General features: G+C 41.7%; 1 protein-coding gene across 4 annotated transcripts; it reads left to right on the top strand.

Moving 5' to 3' along the window:
* Positions 1 to 23: 23 nt before the first annotated feature.
* HACL1 (2-hydroxyacyl-CoA lyase 1) lies at positions 24 to 23,184 on the top strand. Of its 4 annotated transcripts, XM_054384933.1 has the most exons (17): positions 24 to 98; positions 1,093 to 1,197; positions 4,030 to 4,070; positions 6,007 to 6,087; positions 7,479 to 7,551; positions 8,112 to 8,189; positions 11,434 to 11,528; positions 12,958 to 13,070; positions 14,899 to 15,034; positions 16,088 to 16,193; positions 17,302 to 17,385; positions 17,665 to 17,766; positions 18,656 to 18,810; positions 20,918 to 21,076; positions 21,379 to 21,486; positions 21,875 to 22,061; positions 23,087 to 23,184. In XM_054384933.1, exons 1-17 carry the CDS (start codon positions 24 to 26, stop codon positions 23,117 to 23,119), a joined length of 1,731 nt encoding a protein of 576 aa, XP_054240908.1. In that variant the 3' UTR covers positions 23,120 to 23,184. The 4 variants fall into 4 exon arrangements, with proteins under 4 accessions (XP_054240908.1, XP_054240909.1, XP_054240910.1 ...); XM_054384934.1 differs by lacking the exon at positions 6,007 to 6,087; XM_054384935.1 differs by lacking the exons at positions 8,112 to 8,189; positions 17,665 to 17,766.

Genomic DNA, 23,184 nt, shown 5'->3' with positions numbered 1-23,184 from the left:
CGTTGGAGCTGTACGAAGCTGTAATGGCGTCCAGCGACAGCGCCGAGGGGGAGGCTGTCAGCGGGGCCCAGCTCATCGCCGAGTCCCTCAAGGCCCAAGTAAGAGTGCGGGAGAACAGTAAGTTCCCTACACGAGCGGGCAGGGACATTTCCCGGGTGTGCGCGGCTCAACTCACTCTGGGTTCCGCTGGCCCTCTCCCGGAGGCACCCAGAGCCGGTGAAGAGGGTTTGCCTTGCCGCAGCAGCCCAGCGAGCGGGCTCCTCCCTGGAGCGGACCGGACCGGCCCGCCAGGTCCCTGTGTCACTGTGGACGGGCGTGAGGTGATGACCCTTATGCAGCGTTCCCTAATCCTTCGCTAAGAGCCTGCCCCTTCCCGAGCCCGCCCGGTACCTCTGTTAATCATCAAACAGTGCTGACAGCCCTCTGCGGCTGTCCTGTGACAACTTTGCCTCTTGCACCTCCTTGACAAGCATCGAAACTCTGTTGTCTCTTAACTTGACGTGGTGCTGAGCTGACACTGGTCTTAACGAAATACGGTTTGGCCTATGACACACGAAGAAAGTAGCTCCGTTGTCATTAAAAGTAAGCATATATGCACAAATAAAGAATCTGTAAGTTTCATTGGGCTCGATACTATCCCAGTTGTTTCTTGGGGGCCTTTTTTTGTGGTGGTGGTGTTACTTTTTAGTGGAAGCATAAAAACATGAACCCCTGTGAGGAATTCTCAGAGGAGACAAACTTGGCATGTGAGAAACAGGACTCTGTGTAGCAGAGGCATCCCAGCTAAAAAGTTGTCGGTAAAAAATGCTAAACACATTGAGAGAAGAGCTGGACAGAAGCATTGTTCCACTGCTTAGAGGCTTTAAAATCCACTGTTCTCACAACTAAGAGTACACCGAGCTGCAAATGACAGCTGATGCTATGCATGTTCCCACAGTAGCCTGTGAACCTGTATGTGAACATATATATTGTTACAATTCAGTTTTTGATGCTGTGTGTAGCTAGTATGACTGTGTTTGGCATGTGTTTATTAAAGCTTTTCTTTTTCTGAAACAATGCTATTTTTTTTTTTTACTGTTCTTTTGTTTTTAGAATATCGAATACATGTTTGGTGTTGTTGGTATTCCAGTTACTGAAATCGCAGTTGCAGCCCAGGCAGTTGGAATAAAGTATGTAGGAATGAGAAATGAACAAGCTGTAAGTATATATCTGTAGTAGAACTGATTCTTGAACTGTTTTACAACTGAATTAAATCTAAGGAAGAATGTGGTCTCTGGATGTCCCTTTACAGAACCTGTAGAGAAGCAGTTACTGTTATTCTAGAATAAGGGAGAGCATTGGTAGTTTGTGTGTTCTCCACCCCTCTTCCATTTTTAACTGCTACTTTCTTTTCTCATAAGGGAATTACAATTTTGGGGGGTTGTCACTGGGGGATTTTTGCTGTTTGCTGTGTTTTGAGGATGTTTTGGTTTGTTTTTAGGGGGGTTGAGTTTGATTTTTTTTTTTTTTTGCTTCTGTGGTGTTTTTTTGTTTTTTTTTGGTGTTTTTTTTTCATTTTTAGTTGCCTTTCTCCCAAAAAAGAGAAGAGAGGATGAAAATAGGGAGAAAAGGAATTCGAAAAAAGCGGTTTAGGGTGAAAATGGGGAGAAAAGGAATTCGAACAAAGCGGTTTAGGGTGAAAATGGGGAGGAAAGGAATTCGAACAAAGCGGGTTAGGGTGAAAATGGGGAGGAAAGGAACGCGGACAAAGCGGGTTAGGGTGAAAATGGGGAGGAAAGGAACGCGGACAAAGCGGGTTAGGGTGAAAATGGGGAGGAAAGGAACGCGGACAAAGCGGGTTAGGGTGGAAATGGGGAGGAAAGGAACGCGGACAAAGCGGGTTAGGGAGAAAATGGGGAGGAAAGGAACGCGGACAAAGCGGGTTAGGGTGGAAATGGGGAGGAAAGGAACGCGGACAAAGCGGGTTAGGGTGGAAAACGGGGAGGAAAGGAACGCGGACAAAGCGGGTTAGGGTGGAAAACGGGGAGGAAAGGAACGCGGACAAAGCGGGTTAGGGTGGAAACGGGGAGGAAAGGAACGCGGACAAAGCGGGTTAGGGTGGAAACGGGGAGGAAAGGAACGCGGACAAAGCGGGTTAGGGTGGAAACGGGGAGGAAAGGAACGCGGACAAAGCGGGTTAGGGTGAAAACGGGGAGGAAAGGAACGCGGACAAAGCGGGTTAGGGTGAAAACGGGGAGGAAAGGAACGCGGACAAAGCGGGTTAGGGTGAAAACGGGGAGGAAAGGAACGCGGACAAAGCGGGTTAGGGTGAAAACGGGGAGGAAAGGAACGCGGACAAAGCGGGTTAGGGTGAAAACGGGGAGGAAAGGAACGCGGACAAAGCGGGTTAGGGTGAAAACGGGGAGGAAAGGAACGCGGACAAAGCGGGTTAGGGTGAAAACGGGGAGGAAAGGAACGCGGACAACGGTTTACTGCAGAAAGAAAAAATAATATTGTTTCTAAATAACGTATTACTAGATTGTCTGCCAATTTTTGAGGAAGCTCATCCAGTTTTTTTGGGTTTCTGTATCATAGAAAGTCTCCAGAAAGCTCCTTCTCCCCATGTCTTGGGGAATTTTGTTCTCTTTTGATTTTCTCCCTTGCTTTGCCATTGCTGCTTTACCTAAAGCAAAACCAGTGGCTTCCCAGGTCTCAGAGCTGCACTTTTGCAGTGACCAGTAATTGGCCATTAGCAAGTTGTTCATTATTCTGTGACTGCTGCTTTCACCTGTGTCCTCATTTTCAAGGCCTACACTGAAGGTGTATGTGGTAACAAAAGATGCCATGTACCAAGCTCAGGTTCATACAGCAGGATCTTGGCTGCTAAGTTGATCATATGCCCTGTAGGCTAGTCCTGAAACATTAAGCTTTGTATACAATTATAAGGGCCTCAGACCTGCTCCTAGCCATGGCAATACTGGTTTAACTGGGCCATGGGTACCAAATTGCTTAACCATTGTTTGCCTGCTATGTATATTAGATTGCTTATGGTTGAGTTCAAAATAGATTAATTAAGCTCTGCCTACTTGTGTGGGAGGAAGAAGCCTTCTGCTTTGGCTACAGTTCAACCCCAGGTGGTGGCAAGCTTTGAGTTCAGGCTTCCCACACTTCTCCCTAATGTTGATTGCAGTTTTGTTGGGCAGTGGCACCCTTCTAGCCTCTCAGATGAAACCAGATCATTACATTCCTCAATCAGCTGCGTTGTGACTGATAATGAGTGCTGGTGTTCACAGTTTAGTGGTGAGAGTTGCAAGGTTCATCAGTAAAATGGGCCTTCATTCTTACTGTTCACACAAAAAAAAAATCTATTAAATATACCTTCAAAATTAGTTGCAGTCTCCTCTCCTGTAAATAGCCATAGCTTTTGTCATGGTACTTCCTTGCAGAGTCAAACAGTGAAACTTTAGATGTCAACAATTGTGCATGAACCCAAATTCTATGTGCTGCTTTATTTTGCCAGTTAAGCTCTAAAACATGATTGCCATGGAAACTCAACACCATGCTTTGAGCTGCATTACAAGATGTTTTTAGTAACACCTACTCCAAATATTTCTAAACTTTTGCATGCAGATAAATTATAAAATTGTTACCTAATTCTTGAGCATTAGTGGCATTTGACTTTTCCATGTCTGAGACGTAAGAGAAGCAGAAAGAGGAAGCCAAAAGTTTCTTACGTTGTTCTGTTCCTTTTGCATCCCTGGTTTTAGGGCTTTTCTTTTATGTGGCTGGAATTCTTTTTCTTTTTTGAATCTCAAATATTCCTGAAACGTGTAGGAGAATATTTATTTTTTTCACATACACCTTCCCAAAACACCTCTTACAATAGAGAAGGTGAAAGGATGCTTTGACTTACTTTTAAGCTCAGGGGAAAATCTCTACTTGGCTATTTTTGTTCAAAGTTATGAAGTTATGCACAAGATACCAGAAAATAATAATAATAGTAGTAATAATAATAAATGTTAAATAACATGAACTCAATTTTTTTTATAGGCCTGTTATGCTGCATCTGCTATTGGATATTTGACTGGCAGGTATGTTCCATACCATAATATAATTTATAATATTGACTGTGTTAGACTCAAAAGCTAGGAATATTTTGCTGGTTCGGAGCTGGTTTTATTGTGTGCAGATGTAGACCAGTTAAAATGGAAGATGAATTTTAAAGTAACTGTCAATAGTTGTTAATCGATATTTCTGTTGCAGTGTTTCAGGGCAGACACAAGGAGGTGCTTAAGCTCATCTGATATTCATAGAATCATAAAGTGGTCCAGGCCAGAAGGGACCTCCAAAGCTCATCCAGTCTGACCTCCCTGCAGTCAGCAGGGACATCCCCAACTAGATCAGGCTGCCCAGGGCCTCCTCCAGCCTCACCTTGAGTATCTCCAGGGAAGGAGCCTCAACCACACCTCCCTGGGCAACCTGTTCCAGTGTTCCATCACCCTCATAGTAAAGAACTTGTTCCTGACATCCAATCTACATCTGTTCTTCTCTAGTTTGAAGCCATTGCCCCTTGTCCTGTCCCTGCAGGTCTTTGCAAACAGTCTCTCTCCATCCTTCCTGTAGCCCCCTTCAGGTACTGCCAGGCTGCTATTAGGTCTCCCCAGAGCTTTCTCTTCTCCAGGCTGTACACCCCCAGCTCCATCAGCCTGTCCTCATAGCAGAGGTGCTCCAAGCCTCTGATCATTTTTGTGGCCCTCCTCTGGACCCTCTTCATCAGGTCCATGTCCTTTCTATATTGAGGACACAGTCCTCCAGGTGAGGTCTCACCAGAGCAGAGCCAAGTGTCATAATCACCTCTCTGGGTCTGCTGGCAATGCATCTTTTGATGCAGCCCAGGATGTGATTTGCCTTCTGGTCTGCAAGCTCACACTGCCTGCTCATGTCCAGCTTCTCAACCATCAGCACCCCGAAGTCCTTTTCCACAGGGCTGCCTTCTAACACCTCATCCCCCAGTCTGTATTGGCAGCAAGAATATTGTCCACCTTACAACTCTGTTTTTTTCCCATTTAATATGTGAATAATATCTTAACACCATTGGTATGAGGGGCAGAAGTCAGGCCACCATTGCTTGTTGCAACTTGGTAGACCTGCCATAGGTTAATCTCATCAGCTGGGTGTGTTGTTTGACAAATACCTTATCAATATCAAGACTAATCATATGCCTTTCAGGCTCCTCTCTGCTTCTCCTGCCATGAATAATAGCTTTTGCTTTTTTGCTCGAGGAGTCTTCTGTGGCTTGTGAGGTTTGATTTTTTGGGTATTCTATGGATCCTTTTCTAAAGTAAACCCCTGACATCTGCTTGCTTACAAATGCAGACCTGATGATGCAGCTGATTATTGCTTATTCTGTCTGCAAGCATGACACCTCTGTTTTACAGCTTTGTAGTTTCTCTTCCTTTGAATAATCTTCTGGAAGTATGCTATTTTTTTTAGTATTTTTGGGTTTTTTTCTGGTATGTGGAGAGTCAGTAATGCAACTAAAGAATTCTCACTAGCTAGGAATTCTGATTGTTATCTCATCACCCTTAATAACATGTGCCTCTGCCCAGATAAAAGTGTAATAAAAATTGTTTCCAATCAGATGGAGTTCTTCTTTTTTGAGCTTTTTCCATTGCTACCTAGTAGAGTAGAGAAAATTGCAAGCAGAAGTGGCTTACCAAATTCTGTATGGTGGAGTAAATGTGGTAAAAGAAGTAAGGAGCCTGCATGTGTTGCAGATCTCAGTGAGTGGCACATAACTATTCTGTTGGGTTGATAAATGATTTCTGATTCCCATGTCTGTCTTTAATCCTTCATACAAGCACCTTCTTGTTTACGTATTTTGATGACACAAGTAAAGCCTTAATATTTTATGCATTGTCATCTTACTAATTTTGGTTGTTGATTTATTTACCTGTGCTCATTTTCCTTTTTTCTCTCTTTTCTTTTCCTCTGTTTTTGTTTGGTTTGGCATTCTTTTTTCTCCAGGCCAGGTGTGTGTCTTGTGGTGTCTGGTCCAGGTTTTTTACATGCCCTTGGTGGGATGGCAAATGCAACCATCAACTGCTGGTAATTTAACTACCTTTTCCCTTTAAAATTCTAATAATTGCTTGCTGTTATTTGTTTCAGATGTTAGGCTTCACAGTATTTAGCATAGGGCTTTTTTTTTTTTTTTTTCCTATGGATAAGAGAGAATGTGGATAATTCTTCATTTATCAGTGCTGAAAGTAGTTTAGTTCCTTTTTTTTTTTTTTTTGTATTCTTAATTTTGTCCTGTCCTGTTATATACATATGTTGGAAAACCTTGTTGGTATACCTGGTTGCATGGATACATTTGAAAATGTTATTCAGCCTGTAATGCTGAATAACACTGTGGATCATGGAGAGTCCTAGAGGTTTTTTCTGAATTTAAATCCACATTGCCTTTGAATTTCATACGTGAATGAACTGACAGCTGCATGGTTAAAATCCGTATTTGCTGCCTATGCAGACAGTTAGAGCAGCAATTCAGTACTAACTTAAATGATGTAGATGCTATCACTCTGCACTTCCAGAAGCCTTCACTCATATGTGGCAGCTTTAGCTGATCTGCCACTGAAAGCTGCTTGGAAAGCTCCATGAAGATTTTTGGGTGGAAGCTCTGGGAATGCCAAACACAGTAATCTGGAGCATCAGATTAGCAGTGACTGATGGGCAAGGGAAGCTTGATCAATCACTGCCAATCAGTTCTCTGACACTTAGAAGAAAGACCTGTTGGTGTTCAAATTCTTTTTTAAAAAATGAGTTATTGACTAAAGTTTTGCTGTCCCTGTGTGGCCTTAAAAAAAATCGTAGAAAAACCTTGCTTTTGAACAGTCATGGATCTGGTTGTAAGAAAGAAGCATTCATGGCACTTGCTTAAGTATTTGCAAGGGACATGTCTATTTTCTGACAGACATTGCTGTCTGAGATAAGGTCTGGTTACCTGGCTTGATCTTGCACAAACTTGTACATGTGGCAAAAGGTGAAGGGAGATCTGAGGGTCTTTAGCCTGTAGCAGTAAAGACAGAGAGGGGATCTTGTCAGCCTTTGTAAACATCTAAAGGGTGGGGGTCAAAAGGATGGGGCTGGACTCTTCAGTGATGCCCACTGACAGGATAAGGGGCAGTGGGTACAAACATAGGAGGTTTCACTTAAGCATAAGGAAAATCTTGCCTACTTTGAGCTGTAGTCTACCATGTGGCACAGGGGTGTTTAGAAGTTAGTCCTGTATTGCACTGGTCCCTTTCTATTTCTGTTCACATCTGTGGACACCAAAGGTACACAACATCCCCAGAGCATTAGGATTTGAGTTTAGAGATGTGATTGCAGTTACAATAATACTACTAATAATAACTTTTTAAAAGCTTACGGTTATTTGTTTGGGTTTGTTGGTTTTGTGGTTGTTTTGTTTGGTTATTTTTTTTAATATACTTTTCTAGGCCTTTGATTGTTATTGGAGGCTCTTCTGACAGAAATCAGGAAACCATGGGAGCTTTCCAAGAATTCCCACAGGTACACAGGCGTACAGAACTTTGTACAGAAAAGCTTTATTTCGTTCCTTGGTTGGTGTAGGAATAACAATCCCAAGCATTAACATTGGCTAACAGATCTTGCAGTGCTGTTGATTGGCGCCCTCTGCTGGTCCAAAATGGACATCGCGGGTACTCTGCTCTATTTGCACCGTGTCTGTGCCATACTCCTGATAGAATTCATGCTCTCGTTTGGGTTTTCAGCCGGTAAAAAATGCCTTTCTCTGTCTGTTATGACATGGAATAAGGCAAGATAAACTTTCCAAGCAAAGAAGCACCATTTTCTGTGGAAAAATACTTTTTTTTTTCCCTGTAGAAAAATACATTTTCTGTGGAAAAAAAATGCTTAAGCACTTGGGGAATGAGTACGACTTTGGACAATTTCCATCAGCTGAGGCACTGCATTTTTCTGTGAAAGTCTTTAGCTTGTTGCTTTTGTGCTTTCTGTTTGGAATTTCTTCCATTTTTATTAATGTTGAAATGAGATGGCAGCAAGCCAGTCACTTTGATAAATTGATATAATGATTATATGCATTTATTCAGGTTGAAGCTGGTAGGCTGTACAGCAAGCTGTCTGTCCGTCCAAGCAGCTTAGAAGTTATTCCTGCTGTTATTGAAAAGGTATGGAAAAAAAACTGAATCAGCAACAGAATGCTAAGTACTTACCTCCTCCTGTATAAATTCTGAGGCTTTTTTTTTTTTTTTGTTAGTTGTTGGAAATAGTTTGATCTTGCAGATGTTAGGTGATGGTGGTTGAGTAAATTAGCAACCAGGGAGGTTTGTCATATGAGCAATGCTATGGAACAAGTTAGAAATAGATTCTGGTCCAATATAGACTACCATGAGTGTAGTGGAATGCTCGAATGGGTTGTCCAGGGAGGTGGTTGAGGCCCCATCTCTGGAGATATTCAAGGAGAGGCTCGACAGGGCTCTGGGCAACCTGATCTAGTTAAGGATGTCCCTGCTTATTTCAGAGGGAGTTGGACTAGATGACCTTTGGAGGTCCCTTCCAACCCAGACCATTCTGTGAGTCTATGGTGCTTATTGATTCCTGCAGCATTTTTCCTTTGCTTCAGTCACAGCTGACTTTTTTTTTTCTGAAATAAATGCTTTTGGGGAGAATAAATGCTTTTCTGAAATAAATGCTTTTGCAGTAACTAGAAATGTAATACTACAAACTTCAGCTCTTCTACCACTCGTGAAGAAGATTTGGAGGTGGGGGGTGGGGGCAGTGGAGGTGGCTGTGTTTGGATTTTGAGTTTGTTTGTTGGTTTGCTTGGTGTTTTTTGAGAGAGGAACATCCTTACCCCAATGCTTCAGAAAGGGTTGCAGAAGTTTATTGCTGTAGCAACACTTCATCCATGTCAGCCTAAACTCCGCACACTATGATGCTGTTTCCAGAAGTGCAAATTCAGCAAAGCATGTCTGTAATACAAGAACTGGAATCAAAAGCTAATAGCAGATGGAGGCATTGGTTATCTTGTTTTTTTCCTGTTTGTGCTACTTTAAATTAAAACTTCCATGCTGAATTCTATTTATAGTTCCAAATACAACAGCTGATAATACAGTTGTCTTACTGTAAATGAAGCAAAAAAGTTATAGTCTAATACTGGGCATCTACTGAAAGGCTTCAGAAGCCATATAGAGGAAAATGTAAGTAGGTATCAAGACATGGATTTATGGCTATGATTCAGTCCATGGGAAGTTTCCCTCTTCAGCAAGAGGAAACAGCATGTTTCTTCTCTGCCTACAGAAGGGTGTGGTGGGTTGAAATTACTCCCCCCACCCAGAATAAAATTGCCAGACTAGCTCAGATGGAAGCAAATGAAGCTATATTTACAATCACACTAAAATCTAGAAATATGAAATGCAGTGAATATGTACCAAGCATACAATATTTACATACATTTACAATTTATAAACAACTGTATCAGTGTGAGAGCTGAAATCCCCCTCCCGCACCAACAATAACCAGGCTAGCTCAGTCTGGAAGCAAATGCAAGCTGTATTTACAAGCAAACCTACAATCTATGATGAAATGCAGTGAATATGTACAAGTATACACTATTCACAACGTTTACAAATATGCACAATCAACAGAAAAGCACAACCAAGCCCCCTTTGCTTCCCCCAAGGGACCTTCCCCCCAGCCAGAAGGACTCCCTCCAGACCTGTCCCTGGCAGAAGGCAGAGAGTCAAGAAGCAGAGAGGCTGTTAGACTTAGCTTGTCAAGGTTAGCGTATTATCTTCAGCCAGAAAAGAAGCAGCAGCAGGCAGAAGCTGAGCAAGCTGAGAACTGCCCAACTCCCCAGCCTTGTGTTGAGTAGAGATTCTTAAACATTTCTATCTATCCAATGGAAGTGTTTAGAATAATCATTATTTTGCTTTCTTATACCCAATGGTAATTTGTTTACATTCTTTCACTTTCTTTGCTCGAACTCTGTGAAGAAAAATTTAAAAAGACAGTCTTAAAACCATCACAAGAACCCCTGTAACAGTGTGAGAGCTGAAATTCCCCTCCCATACTGACAATAACCAGGCTAGCTCAGTCTGGAAGCAAATGAAGCTGTATTTGACAGGCAAAACTAGAATCTGTGTTGAAATGCAATGGATATGTACAAATAGACACAATTCACAACATTTACAAATGCGTACAGTCAACAGAAAAACACAATAAGCCTCTTACCCCCTCCCCCCCCCAAAAGAGAGGGGGCTGTGCTTTTATTTTTCCCTCCCCTCCCCCAGAGCAGGCAAAAAGGAAGAAAGCCAAGAAGCAGAGAGGCTGTTAGACTTAGCTTGTCGAGGTCAGCATGTTATCTTCAGCCAGGAAAGAGAAGCAGCAGGCAGACTGAGAGAAGACAGACTGTGAGACTGCCCAACTACTCGACCTTGTTTTTAGTAGTGGTTCTTAAACATTTCTCTCTCTCTCCAATGGCAGTGTTTAGAATAATCATTATTTTGCTTCCTGACACCCAGTAGTGATTTATTTACATTCTTTCACTTTCCTGCTCGAATTTTTTGAGAGGAAAAATTAAAGACAGTGTCGCTGTTGTGGCAGACAGAGCGACATGCACACACTCGTAGTTGTAAACAGAGTAGAGCCCTGATTGTTTCTGACAGCACATATTTTTATGTTTTCTATATTATTGTGACTATTCTAATTGGTTAACAGGTTATTTCTAATATTCTCATTGGTTCTTGCTATATCACTATGGTTATAGCTGCTTATGTCATACCACACGAAGGCAGAATTCAAATTTTCTATCCCACAGTTTCCCAGGTGCTTTTTGTCCTTGTAAACTATCTATATAGATTCTACCCCAAGACTTTCCATATCTTTATGGATACACACTAATGTGTCCAAGGCTAAGTTCTTCTTTCCCAGGCAAGAAATCTGCAGACCTGCTGCAATTTCCCACAAGACAGTCTTAAAACCATCACAACCCCCCTGGACAAAACCAGGGGGTTACCAACAGCGTCCTGCTGTACACAGGACAAGAGGAAAAAGGGGAAAAGCAGAGAGCAGCTTATTAGTACTTAGCCACAACAAAGAACACAGCCAAGGTCAGCAAACAACCAGCTTAGTATCTGCTAGAGCAAAGAAACAAGCAAAAAACAAGAGTTAGTTTACACAACTAACTTTCTGTTAGTTATCAGACCAATGGGATTCTGTAGACCTTATCATTGTTTTTCTTTTCCATCCAGTGCTAATTTTATTTACCTTCTACCACTTTCTACTCAAGATCTGTGGAAAATTTTGTAGGCATCAGCCTAAAACTACCACAAAGGGTTTTATACCAAGATTTAAAAAAAAAAAAAAATCCTTTCAAGAAGTGGTTGAGATTTGTGATTCTCTCTTTTCTAGGCTGTGAGAAGCAGCATCTGTGGCCGTCCAGGTTCCTGCTATATTGACATACCTGGGGATTTTGTGAATCTTCAGGTGAATAAGAGCTCTGTCAAGTGCGTAATTATTGCGTTCATTCTGTTTCTTTTTTTTTCCCAAGTCACTGAATACCAAATTCTGTTCCAGTTACTTTTGTATTTTCTTAAAACAATGAGAAGATAACGAACAATAGAGAATAAAATAATTTGCCACTGAAGGCTGAAATGATACTCAAAAAATCTAGCCTCCAAAGGGCACCTCTGGTTGTACAGATTGGTAATTAAACGTGCAAAAAGGAGTGAATTCATCTGGTGGTAACACAAGGACATGATTTTGTAAATCCCTGGAACAACACTACCTAGTGGTGTCCCCCAGGGATCAGTGTTGGGCCCCATCCTGTTCAATATCTTTATTGATGATCTGGACGAGGGGATGGAGTCCGTCATCAATAAGTTTGCAGATGACCCCAAGTTGGGAGCAGGTGTCAATCATTTAGAGGGTAGGAGGGCTGTGCAGAGGGTCCTTGGTCCTTGCCAGGCTGGATAGATGGACAGAGTCCAAGGGCATGAGAATGAACAAGTCTAAGTGCCAGGTTCTACACTTTGGCCACAACAACCCCGTGCAGTGCTACAGGCTGGGGACAGAGTGGCTGGAGAACAGCCAGGCAGAAAGGGACCTGGGGGTTGACAGTAGGTTGAGCATGAGCTAGCAGTGTGTCCAGGTAGCCAAGAAGGCCAATGGCATCCTGGCCTGCATCAGGAATAGTGTGGCCAGCAGGAGCAGGGAAGCCATTGTGCCCTGTGCTCAGCACTGGTTAGACCACACCTTGAGTGCTGTGTCCAGTTTTGGGCTCCTCAGTTTAAGAAAGATCTTTGAATGTGTCCAGAGAAGGGCAACAAAGCTGGGGAGGGGTCTGGAGCACAGCCCTGTGAGGAGAGGCTGAGGGAGCTGGGGGTGTTTAGCCTGGAGAAGAGGAGGCTCAGGGGAGACCTCATTGCTGTCTACAACTACCTGAAGGGAGGTTGTAGCCAGGTGGGAGTTGGTCTCTTCTCCCAAGCAAGCAATGACAGAACGAGAGGACACAGTCTCAAGCTTCACCAGGGTAGGTTTTGGCTGGGTGTTAGGAAGAAATTCTTCCCAGAAAGAGAGATTGGTCATTGGAATGAGCCACCCAGGGAGATGGTGGAGTCACTGTCCCTGGAGGTGTTTAAAATAAGCCTGGATGAGGCACTTAGTGCCATGGTTTAGTTGATTAGAAGCTGTTGGGTGATTGGTTGGATTTGATGATCTCAAAGGTCTTTTCCAACCTGGTTAGTTCTGTGATTAAAGAAACATTCAGAAACATCTTCAAAGCCTGTGTTAATAAAATACATCATGTTCTAGTAAGTGCTGTGAGTAAAGTGGTGTATGTAGCAACTGTGACTCTGTGCTGAAAAATAGGTGTTCTCTTTCACATTTCCTGGTTTGACTTTTTTAAGAGATTCTTTTGCTTTGCTTGTCTTCCAGGTATGCAGAATGCTGCCTGCCACCTCCCATCAGCACAGCTGAATGCTCTGCTGTATCCAAAGCAGCATCTATCCTTACTCGTTCCAAGCAGCCTCTCCTCATCATTGGCAAAGGTAGTGTGCTTTGATGTAGCTTTGAACTGTACAAGTTTGGAACAGGAACAATGACCAAAGTGATTTATATTCCCCGTAAGTGTTTACCATCTCCTTTTCTCTATTCAAACAAACAAACAAAAAAAAAAAAACCCAAACAAAAAACCACATAATAACCTCTTTGAAATGTAATGTCAAAATCTACCCTGTTGTGTAACTGTTTGGTTGTGGGGGTTTTCCATTTAGTTTAAGAGATAAGTCAGTTAATAAAACACAAGGTTAAGTAGAAAAAAAAAAAATCTTGAGCCTAGAACCCATACCAGGGGATCACTTCCAAAATTCAACCCAAAATCTCTTAGAATACAGAAGTGGTATTCCCTGTCTGATAATCTCCCACATACAGCAAGAATCAGAATAATCAAAGGTTGTTCTTCCATTTGGTCTTACCTTAAGTGCCAGCTGTATGGACATCAGGCAGCCACAGAGTGCTACTGTTAATGCTGTTGTACAGACTTCCTGTTGTGCTCTGCTGGTGTATTTCATTCCTGAAACAGAGGTGTCCCTGAAGGTGGAGAATAATTGTTCCCTGTGCTAGTTTGCTTATTTTTTGTCCCACCATGTGGAGTGTTAAGTCACTCCAGTGAAGATACAGGTCTGCTAGGTACAGAATTGAAGTAGTGAACTTAGTTCACCCAGGCTGTTTTCTGCAGATGTGGGAATTATCTGTAGCCTGCAGAGAAGTTGTGTGTTAATCAGGGAGTGAAATGATTGAGGTGAGAGAGATCTTATTCTTGATTAGATAACTAAAGAGTAGACAGAATGTAGCTCAGAAGAGGTGGCTTTTTCCCCTCTGACTCCATACAGGAGAACAAAAGGGTGTTCCTTGAAAGTGACAGCTGGAAAACTCAAAACTACCTGAGGTGTTTTGTTGATGTCAGCAACTGAGAGTCTGGTGAAGTGTATCTGTACTTTCTGCTGTATAGTGTCATTAGCAGAATCTGTAGAAGAAATACAGCAGCTTTGTTCTTCAAGGATTTCAGACTCTTAAGTCCTTGCAGAAGGACCAGTTATTCTAGATTGCCTGGATTGTCTGTGCAACCTTAATTCAGCAGCCATGTGCTGAAGGTAGTGTCACAGTAACTGTATGCACAAAGGTCATATCTTTGCAAGGTCATCTTCTGAGCTTTTTTTTATTAAAGGCTTATAGAAGGCAAGTGTGGGCAGATTGTCATGGAGCACGTGCCACAGCTGCATGCAGGGGGCACACAAAAGAGGACATGACACAACACAGAGGTTGCTGCTGCAGAAACTTCACCCACTCAAAACTGTGATTTTTACAGTAACAAAAATCTCCCCTTTTTCCCTGCCAGAAATAGCTAAATAGTTTAGATGATGCAATAATAATAATAATAAAGGCTTCTGTCAAAAATACAGGCAAATTGAACCCAAATACCTTTAGCTTGGCATGTTGCTTTGGGTTCTCCAGCATGAAAAATAACAGGCAGCTTTCATAATGGGGAAATAGTCCTCTTTAGTCATAGATACTTTTTGGTTGGAAGAGACCTTTAAAATCATCAAATCCAACTGTTAACCCAGCACTAAAAGGTCACCACAAAACCACATCTCCATGTCTTTGAAATCCCTCCAGGCATGGGAACTCCACCACTGCCCTGGGCAGCTTGGGCCAAGCCTTGACAGCCCTCAAGGGGAAGAACTTGTTCTTCATGTCCAATCTAAACCTCCCTTGGAGCAACTTGAGGCTCTGCCACTAGCGTAATCAGGTTAATCAAAGTTCAGGTGAATGCAGCAGGTTTCTGCAGTACTAAGCAGTCTCTTTCCTTTCTTTCAGGTGCTGCTTATTCACATGCTGAAAACAGCATCAGAAAGTTGGTGGAGCTTTGTGGACTGCCTTTTTTGCCTACACCAATGGCAAAAGGAGTAGTTCCTGATAACCATCCAAACTGTGTAGCTGCAGCAAGATCAACGTAAATACAAAGCAAGGCTTCTAATCTTAGCATCTGAGCAACAACTATAGAATTGTGGTGGTCTACAGGGAAGACAAAATGCATAGAACCAAATTTTTTCAGCCATGTCTTGCACCTCATTTTAGAGCACTGAAGATCTTGCTTGGAAAGAGGCAACGGATTTAGGTGGATCACTTTTGACAATGCTTAGAATGCTGGTCAGGAAGATACTTTTTCTGAGAGCTAATATTCTGTAACTATAAAGCCTGTGGCAAGTAGTATGTATTTTGTAACCTAAAATGAAGCTGGCAAATAGTTTGTTAAACATTTAGCTTGGTGCTCTAGACAAAGTTAATAGCTTTTTATTTTATCACCATAAATAGAAGCTTAAGATACAGATGTTGCAGTTGAAGTCTTGCTATCTGCTGTCTCTGCCTGGTGTTTGGAATACTTTCCTAAATGTAATGTGCAATTTTTAGTGACTGTTTTTCAAACTACACTTGAAGGACTATGTTAAATGTCACTTCTAAGAACTTTTTTGGCTTTTGGCAAAATTAATACAAATGAACTTACAGGAACCCTGTTAGGAGTGAATATGCACAGTTAGCTTGCAGATGGAGCATTTTAGCCTTATGGCTGTTGAGCACCTTCTTAAGGAAAATAGAGAATAAAAGAATATACCAAATACTGTCTACCCAGCTGAAAGGTAAATTATCAGGAGTCTAAGATAAGAGGTCCACAGCAATCTTCATTTTGGCACTCATTGTTGCCAGTGTCACAGTACCAAGTCATTTGCTTTAACCTCAGTATCTTCACAGGTTCTTGTTAATCTCCTAGTGTAACAATTCCTCTCCTAAACACAGTGTCTGAGGAAAACAGTAACTGATTTACTTCTTGAGTTCCTGAACTCGAGAATGGATTAATTATTTGCTATGTGAAAGGATGCAGGGTTTGGGGGCTAAGAAAACATTAGAGGAAGGAAGGATTATATTTATATTCTAGGGTTTGCTGTGGTGGTTTGAAAACACTTAATACTAATTACCCTTATCTGCTTCTGTTGTTTCCCTTTATTAGGGCATTACAGCATGCTGATGTAATCGTCTTGTTTGGTGCAAGGTTGAATTGGATTTTGCATTTTGGTCTTCCACCAAGGTTTCGACAAGATGTAAAAGTTATTCAGGTAAGCAAGGAAATGATTCTCATTTGAAAGAAGTCCTCTGTGTTTTAGCATTGCCTAGAGCAATTACTGTAAATTGTCTTGGTAGTGTACTTCATGTGGCAAATACTGCCTTGGGGACAGTGCAGTGGATGTAGTTGTTGTATTTCTCTAGAAATACTTATGATTTTTTCTGTTTATTCTTTTTTTCTCCTTATTTTTTTCTAGAAATGGTTACAGCATTGTTCTGGCTATCAAGAACTGTTGTAATGAGGAGGGCAGACACTTATGTAATTGGCTCATACAAGATTAGACTCCTGATACTTGTGTGATCTTTGGTGTGCTGGATTTTGTGTGACTGAAGGAAAAGTGTCTTGAAACTGAAAACTTTCATACTGTTTGCTCTCTCAGCAGCACTTTTTTTGCAACAGGATTACTTTCATCTCCAGAGTCAGTCATTATAAGAGCTCTGTGACTCCAAAATGTTAGTAAGAGGAAGAAAGGCTATTTAACAAACTAATGTATTTGGCAGTCTGCCAGCTCTTGGAAAGGACAAGTCACTGAGTTGTTTGGGTCCTTAAAATCTCTTCCTTAGTTTGATTGCTGTCAGGGGTTAGTATTAAAATGCCTCTACAGTTCATAGTGTGTGACCTGGTTAGTATGCCATGTAACCTTAGAGTCTCATAAATCAGTGATAAAGAGAGTGGGGAAGTTTCCTTAATAGTTGCAATCTACTTTTAACTTTCTTTGTACTAGAAAAATGACAACATTTTCTCAGTAAGAAGCTTACTGCTTTGTACAGACTTTAAAACTATACCTTGGCCTAGATTTTTAGTTCCCATGTATTTACCACTAAAGTCACCTTCTCTGTAATGTTCTTAAGTCTGCAAGAGTGAAAGAAGCAGTCAATTCTAAGTGTATATATATATAGATATGATTTTTTATGACTATGTACCAAAATATTTAGAATAAAAAAATTTCCTGATGTCATTTCAAGGAAAGGCAAAGAAAGTTCTCTGTATAGCCAAAGCATGGTATGAAGACATTGCCTAACACTGTTCCTCACTTGAACTGAAAAAAAAATCTCTTTAATATCCTTGAGTTAAAGGTGATCTTTCTTTTTAAAATCCAGATTGATATTTGTGCAGAAGAGCTGGGGAATAATGTGAGGCCAGCTGCAGTTCTATTAGGTGACATAAACGCTGTGACTAAGCAGGTAATGTAATGCCAAATGTCCTCCTGTTTTGACCTTAATTGCCTCTGATTTATATAAAATAAGCTACCAGTTAAAAAAAAAAAAAAAGCCAAACCAACCAACCAAAAAATGCTCAAGGAAAACCATTTTTCAGGCAACATATTCATGCTGTGCATCCAATCTCTACCCAGATTTAATGTTCCACCCAGATTCTAATTAGCCTTGGCCGTGATTGTTTCTCGTGATGGTTTTATTTAATATGCTGAAGTCAATCTGTGCAACCTTTCAATGTTGTTCCAGCTCTTAGAGGAATTCAGCAAAAGACCATGGAAATACCCTTCTGATTCAGAGTGGTGGAAGAAGCTGAAAGAGAAAATAATATACAATGAGGAGAGATCAAAGGTAGTGTTCTATGAAAGAAAGAAAGGAGGTTTCTCAGCAGGTACTGATGCATACTCTGTTTTGTCACTCCTCTGTATCCAAGCTCCTCAATTACTTTTGACAGTCAAAGCACTCAGACTTTGAAAATTTATGCCCTTCTGATACAGGCTTGCTCTTGCCAGGCTTATGAACTGTAAGTTAATCCTTACCTGTAAGTTTTCTAGGTTTTGTATAAATTCAAACTGTGTGGAAGTCATTGAACTTTGGAACTGGGTTCTTCAAAGCCAGTAGTAGGAGGCCACAGCCCCAGTTGCTGTATTACAGACAGTGACTTCTAAGCAATGGACAGGTACTCCAGGTACCTCTAAGTGGAATCTAACTTACATGAAGATGTATTCTTAGCTTTCTTCTGTAATTGTACTCTTCATCAGTGCCGGTAGAAGTATAATCTGTGTTAAAAACAAGTAGCTGTTAAGGCAAAAAGATCACAGATGCTTGACATAATGCTTAACTTATGCAACTCATGCTCTGCAAGTTCAGAGATTGAGATCTAAAATAAAATTATTCCAGCACACCACATTTTTGAACTACCTCCCAGCACACAGATGACAGCTCACTTGAGGTTATGAATACTCAAAGCTGTGTGCAGAAAAATTCCATGTGCCTTTCAGATGAAACTGAGATTTTATTGCCTCTTGTTAATCAAAGGCCACACAAGGGTTGCTCTGATACTTTGTGTCACCAGGATAAGCACAAAAGGAGTGACCTTGATGTGGTCCATGGGAGCCTAAATCAGCCCTTACCTTGCCGAATGCGTTTTTATTTCCTTTGTTACTGTTTACATGCATGAGTTTTGCACCTTATTATAAATTCTACCTGGGGGAGTTACTAATATCTCTTATTTTTTAAGGCTTTAGCATTACAGGAATCCCTGCCCATGAATTATTACACAGTCTTTCACCACATCAGAGAACTGATCCCCAAGGACTGCATCTTAGTAAGTGAGGGAGCAAACACCATGGACATTGGACGAACTATGCTCCCGAATTACTACCCTCGTCAAAGGTGCAGTGTTTCTTTTGTTGGGCTGACTCAGCAGGCTTAGAGCTATGTAGAAATCTTTTCATTTAGCTGAGAGGTGTGATGGTGCAGAGGTTTTGTAATCCTACTTAGAGGTTCTAAATAAAAAAACCCAAAAGCTGAGTATGTTGGGAGTGGGGCCATTCATCCCCTGATGGCCTGTTACAGATTGTGACAATTCTCTGTGACTGTGTTCAGCATCAGGCTGAACTCCTTCATCTAGATGTTTATTTCTAGGCTCAGAATCTGGATAAACGTTGCTTTTTAAAATAAAAACATTCATTGCAGTTCTGATGTTGAAATGAATTCATACAAATGCATTGAAATGCATTTAAAAAAAAAAAAAGAAAAAATTAAGAAGAATCAACTAATTTTGAAAATTGGGTTATGTACTGGGCACACTTTCATGTCAATCTGCATGGCTAAAATGAAGCCAGTCAGACTGGGAACTGTTGGTATGTCACTTCAATCATGTGTAGACTAGTTTTAATGTAAGCAGGAGTTAAGTGCTGTTTCTTGAATGGGGTGGGAGAAAGTGAATTCTGTCTGGTGAGGGGAAACTACTGATCTGACTGTGAAGTTGACAGCCTTTGTATGAAAGTAGCTCTGAAGTCCTAAAGGAAGTTAAATATTTCCTTGTAAACAAACAAACAATCAGCCAAATAAAAGAAAAAGAAAAACAAAAAAACAAACCAACCAAAGGAAAAAAAAAATAAAACCAACACTCTTCCAGTAAAGCTGGGGAAAGAGTTTTCATTTTTCCCCTTATTTAAAATAAGGGCAGAAGGTAATTGGTTGTCTTTTCAGATTGCATTGTGCATATCCGAAAGCAAATTTGGGAAGTTAACCCTAGAATAATCTAGTTCTTTATGTACTTTTGTATCCATTATGTGCTTCTGACTGAAATTATCTAACTTAATTACAGCTTTCAATTTGATTTCAAAAGTTGAACGGAAGGCTAACGTTTGAACAGCAGGGTTTAACCGATGCCTTTCAGAGTTCTAGTTTTATTTTCAAGGAATTAAATATAGAAAGATTTCAAGTAGTCTGCCTATCTCCACTGTAATTGAATGTTTTTGAAATACTTTTACTGTGCAAGCTAAAAGCATACAATTACAGTTCTTTACTGTAGTGCAACTGGTGTATAAAAGCTCTTAATTTTAATTAGAGTTCCAGAATGCTCATAATAAACTGCAGCAGGACAGGTTGGGAGGTGATCTGCTGGAGAGCAGTCCTGTGGAGAAAGACCTGGGAGTGCTGGTGGATAACAAGTTCTGCATGGGGCAGCAATGTGCCCTGGTGGCCAAGACGGACAATGGGATCCTGGGGTGCATTAAGAGGAGTGTGTCCAGCAGATCCAGGGAGGTTCTCCTACCCCTCTACTCTGCCCTGGTGAGACCTCACCTGGGATGTTGCATCTGGTTTTGTGCTCCCTAGTTCAAGAGGGACAGGGATCTGCTGGAGAGAGTCCAAAGGAAGGCTACCAGGATGATGAAGGGACTGGAGCACTGCCCTATGAGGAGAAGCTGAGAGCCCTGGGGCTGTTCAGTCTGAAGAAGAGAAGACTGAGAGGGGGTTTAAGAAATGTTTCTAAAGATCTGGGTATCAAGAGGGAGGGGACAGGCTCTGCTCAGTTGCACCCTGGGATAGGACAAGGGACAATGGATAGAAACTCCAGCACAGGAGGTTCCACCTCAACTTCTTCACTGGGAGGGTCACAGAGCACTGGAACAGGCTGCCCAGAGAGGTTGTGGAGTCTCCTTCTCTGGAGACTTTTCAAGCCCCATCTGGATGCATTCCTGTGTGACCTGCACTAGATTCTCTGGTCCTGCTCTGGCAGGTGGGTTGGACTTGATCTTCATAGGTCCCTTCCAACCCCTAACATCCTGTGATACCACTGAAAACATTTGCAGTCTTAGCAAATGTTTGACATAATCTATGCCTCTGATCTCTCTTGATAGCTGCTGATTTATGAAAAAGTATTTGAATAGCATGTGGCAAATTCTTTAAAGTTAATTTAAAGCTAACTGTGGATTAGCTTAAAAGTTTGAGTAGGAATAAATGAATAATAGTTGTGTATTCTCCCCTCTAGGCTTGATGCAGGTACATTTGGAACCATGGGAGTTGGACTGGGTTTTGCTATAGCAGCTGCAATGGTAGCTAAAGACCGAACACCTGAAAAGCGAGTCATCTGCGTAGAAGGAGACAGTGCTTTTGGATTTTCTGGGATGGAGGTGGAGACTATTTGCAGGTAACTGGTTTTTGCTCAAGAAGACCCTCTTCATGGATTGTCAGGATCAGTTTAACTAGAAGGACAAGAATGCTGCTGTTAGATGGGTTGCACTTAAGCACATGAGAACAGGCCAAGAAATATACATGGTCCTTCTTCGTGAATTATAGGTTGTGACCTATATTACCAGTGATGAGTAAATCATGGGTTTTAAATTATTATTTATTTTTATTTATGGGAAAGTAAGACCTTTGGGAAAAGTGCAGGTATTTCAGCATTCTTCCAAATGCCTTTTTTTTTTTTTTTTTTTTTTTTTTTTTTAGATACAACTTGCCCATCCTGATCATTGTAGTAAACAACAACGGGATTTACACTGGCCTGGATGCAGATTCCTGGAAGGAGATCGTGAAGCTTGGAGATCCTGCTACATGGTAAGCATTTTAAAGTGTATGTCCTGTTAATTAAGGAAGAAGTGACTGAAATGGTTATTCTCTTGGTTTTCAGTGCTTTATGATCCTTAAAGTGAACTTAGTCCTAGGCTAAGTTCATTTAAGGACCAGTTACTAAAAGCAAGCAAGCAACCTAATTCCAGGCTACTGTTCACACAACTTTGCTCAGGAATGTCTCCTGAAGATGAAAATGAGCATGCTACCCTGTAAACACAGCTTAAGTGGTAGAGGAAATGTAGTTCTTCCAGCCCAGAAGAGTTCATCAGGCCAGCACAATAGTCATCTTACACTTTAAGATCAGTGCTGAAGTAATTGGTCAGTCTGGCAATTCTTCCCTACCATTAATCAGAGGTTTTCCATTTCATTACAGTGTACCTCCTGTTTCTCTCCTGCCAAATTCACACTATGAGGAAGTTATGTCTGCCTTTGGAGGTAAAGGATACTTTGTGAAAACGCCAGAAGAATTGCAGAATGCCCTGAAAGCAAGCCTGACTGACAAGCAAAGACCTGCACTTATAAATGTGATGATTGATCCACTGTCTGAGAGAAAGAAACAGGTATGTGTGTGCCTGTCCTTCACGTGGGCAGGCCTCAGGAGCTGTCCCTTAAACTGCAGAGAAGGCAGAGATAGTTGCAAGGCAGAAACAGTTGCTTTAGATTTCAAAGCCAGGAGAATGGGTGCTTTGACGCTGTGCCATCTGCTTTCCTTGGGTTCTGTTCTGACTTTAGTTATTAATACATAGTATCTTTAATGACTATTTCTTGAATTTATGGTTCCTTTTAACTCCTGACAAAATGAAACTAAACATTTTTAAGCAGTTTTTATTTCTTATGGACATGAGCAGGCAGTGTGCCCAAAAGCAGAGCAGCCCAAAAGGCAATGGCAAGGCCACAACCTGGTCTGCATCAAAAGAAGTGCTGCCAGCAGATCCAAAGAGATGATTCTGACACTTTGCTCTGGTGGCACCTCACCTGGAGGACTGTGTACAGGTCTAGAGCCCTCCATATAGGAAGGACATGGACCTGATGGAGCAGGTCCAGAGGAGGGCCACAAAAATGATCAGGGGCTTGGAGCACCTCTGCTACAAGGACAGGCTGAGGGAGCTGGGAGTGTGCAGCCTGGAGAAGAGGAGACTCTGGGGAGACCTAATAGCAGCCTGGCAGTACCTGAAGGGGGCTACAGGAAGGATGGAGAGAGACTGTTTACAAAGGCCTGCAGTGACAGGACAAGGGACAGTGGCTTCAAACTAGAGAAGAACAGATTTAGATTGGATGTCAGGAAGAATTCTTTACTCTGAGGGTGGTGGAACACTGGAACAAGTTTCCCAGGGAGGTGGTTGAGGCTCCTTCCCTGGAGATATTCAAGGTGAGGCTGGAGGAGGCCCTGGGCAGCCTGATCTAGTTGGGGATGTCCCTGCTGAGTGTGGGGAGGTTGGACTGGAGGACCTTTGGAGATTCCTTCTGGCCCAGACCATTCTATGATTCTGTCTGGTAGTTAAGATGTATTTATTTGTATCCTGCCCATTTTACTGTTTTCCCATTCTAATATGATTGGGGTTTTTTTTGTTTTGTTTCCTTCTAGGAGTTTCCTTGGCTGACTCGTTCTAACCTGTAGTAGATGATGAAGATGATGGTGGTGCAGTGTGCACCATCCAGTGCACAAAACTGAATTGGTTTCCA

Source organism: Indicator indicator, chromosome 11 (assembly GCF_027791375.1).
Source record: "Indicator indicator isolate 239-I01 chromosome 11, UM_Iind_1.1, whole genome shotgun sequence".
NCBI lineage: Eukaryota > Metazoa > Chordata > Aves > Piciformes > Indicatoridae > Indicator > Indicator indicator.
Note: the sequence above shows the minus strand (reverse complement) of the source record. Positions and strands in the feature narration are given on the sequence as shown.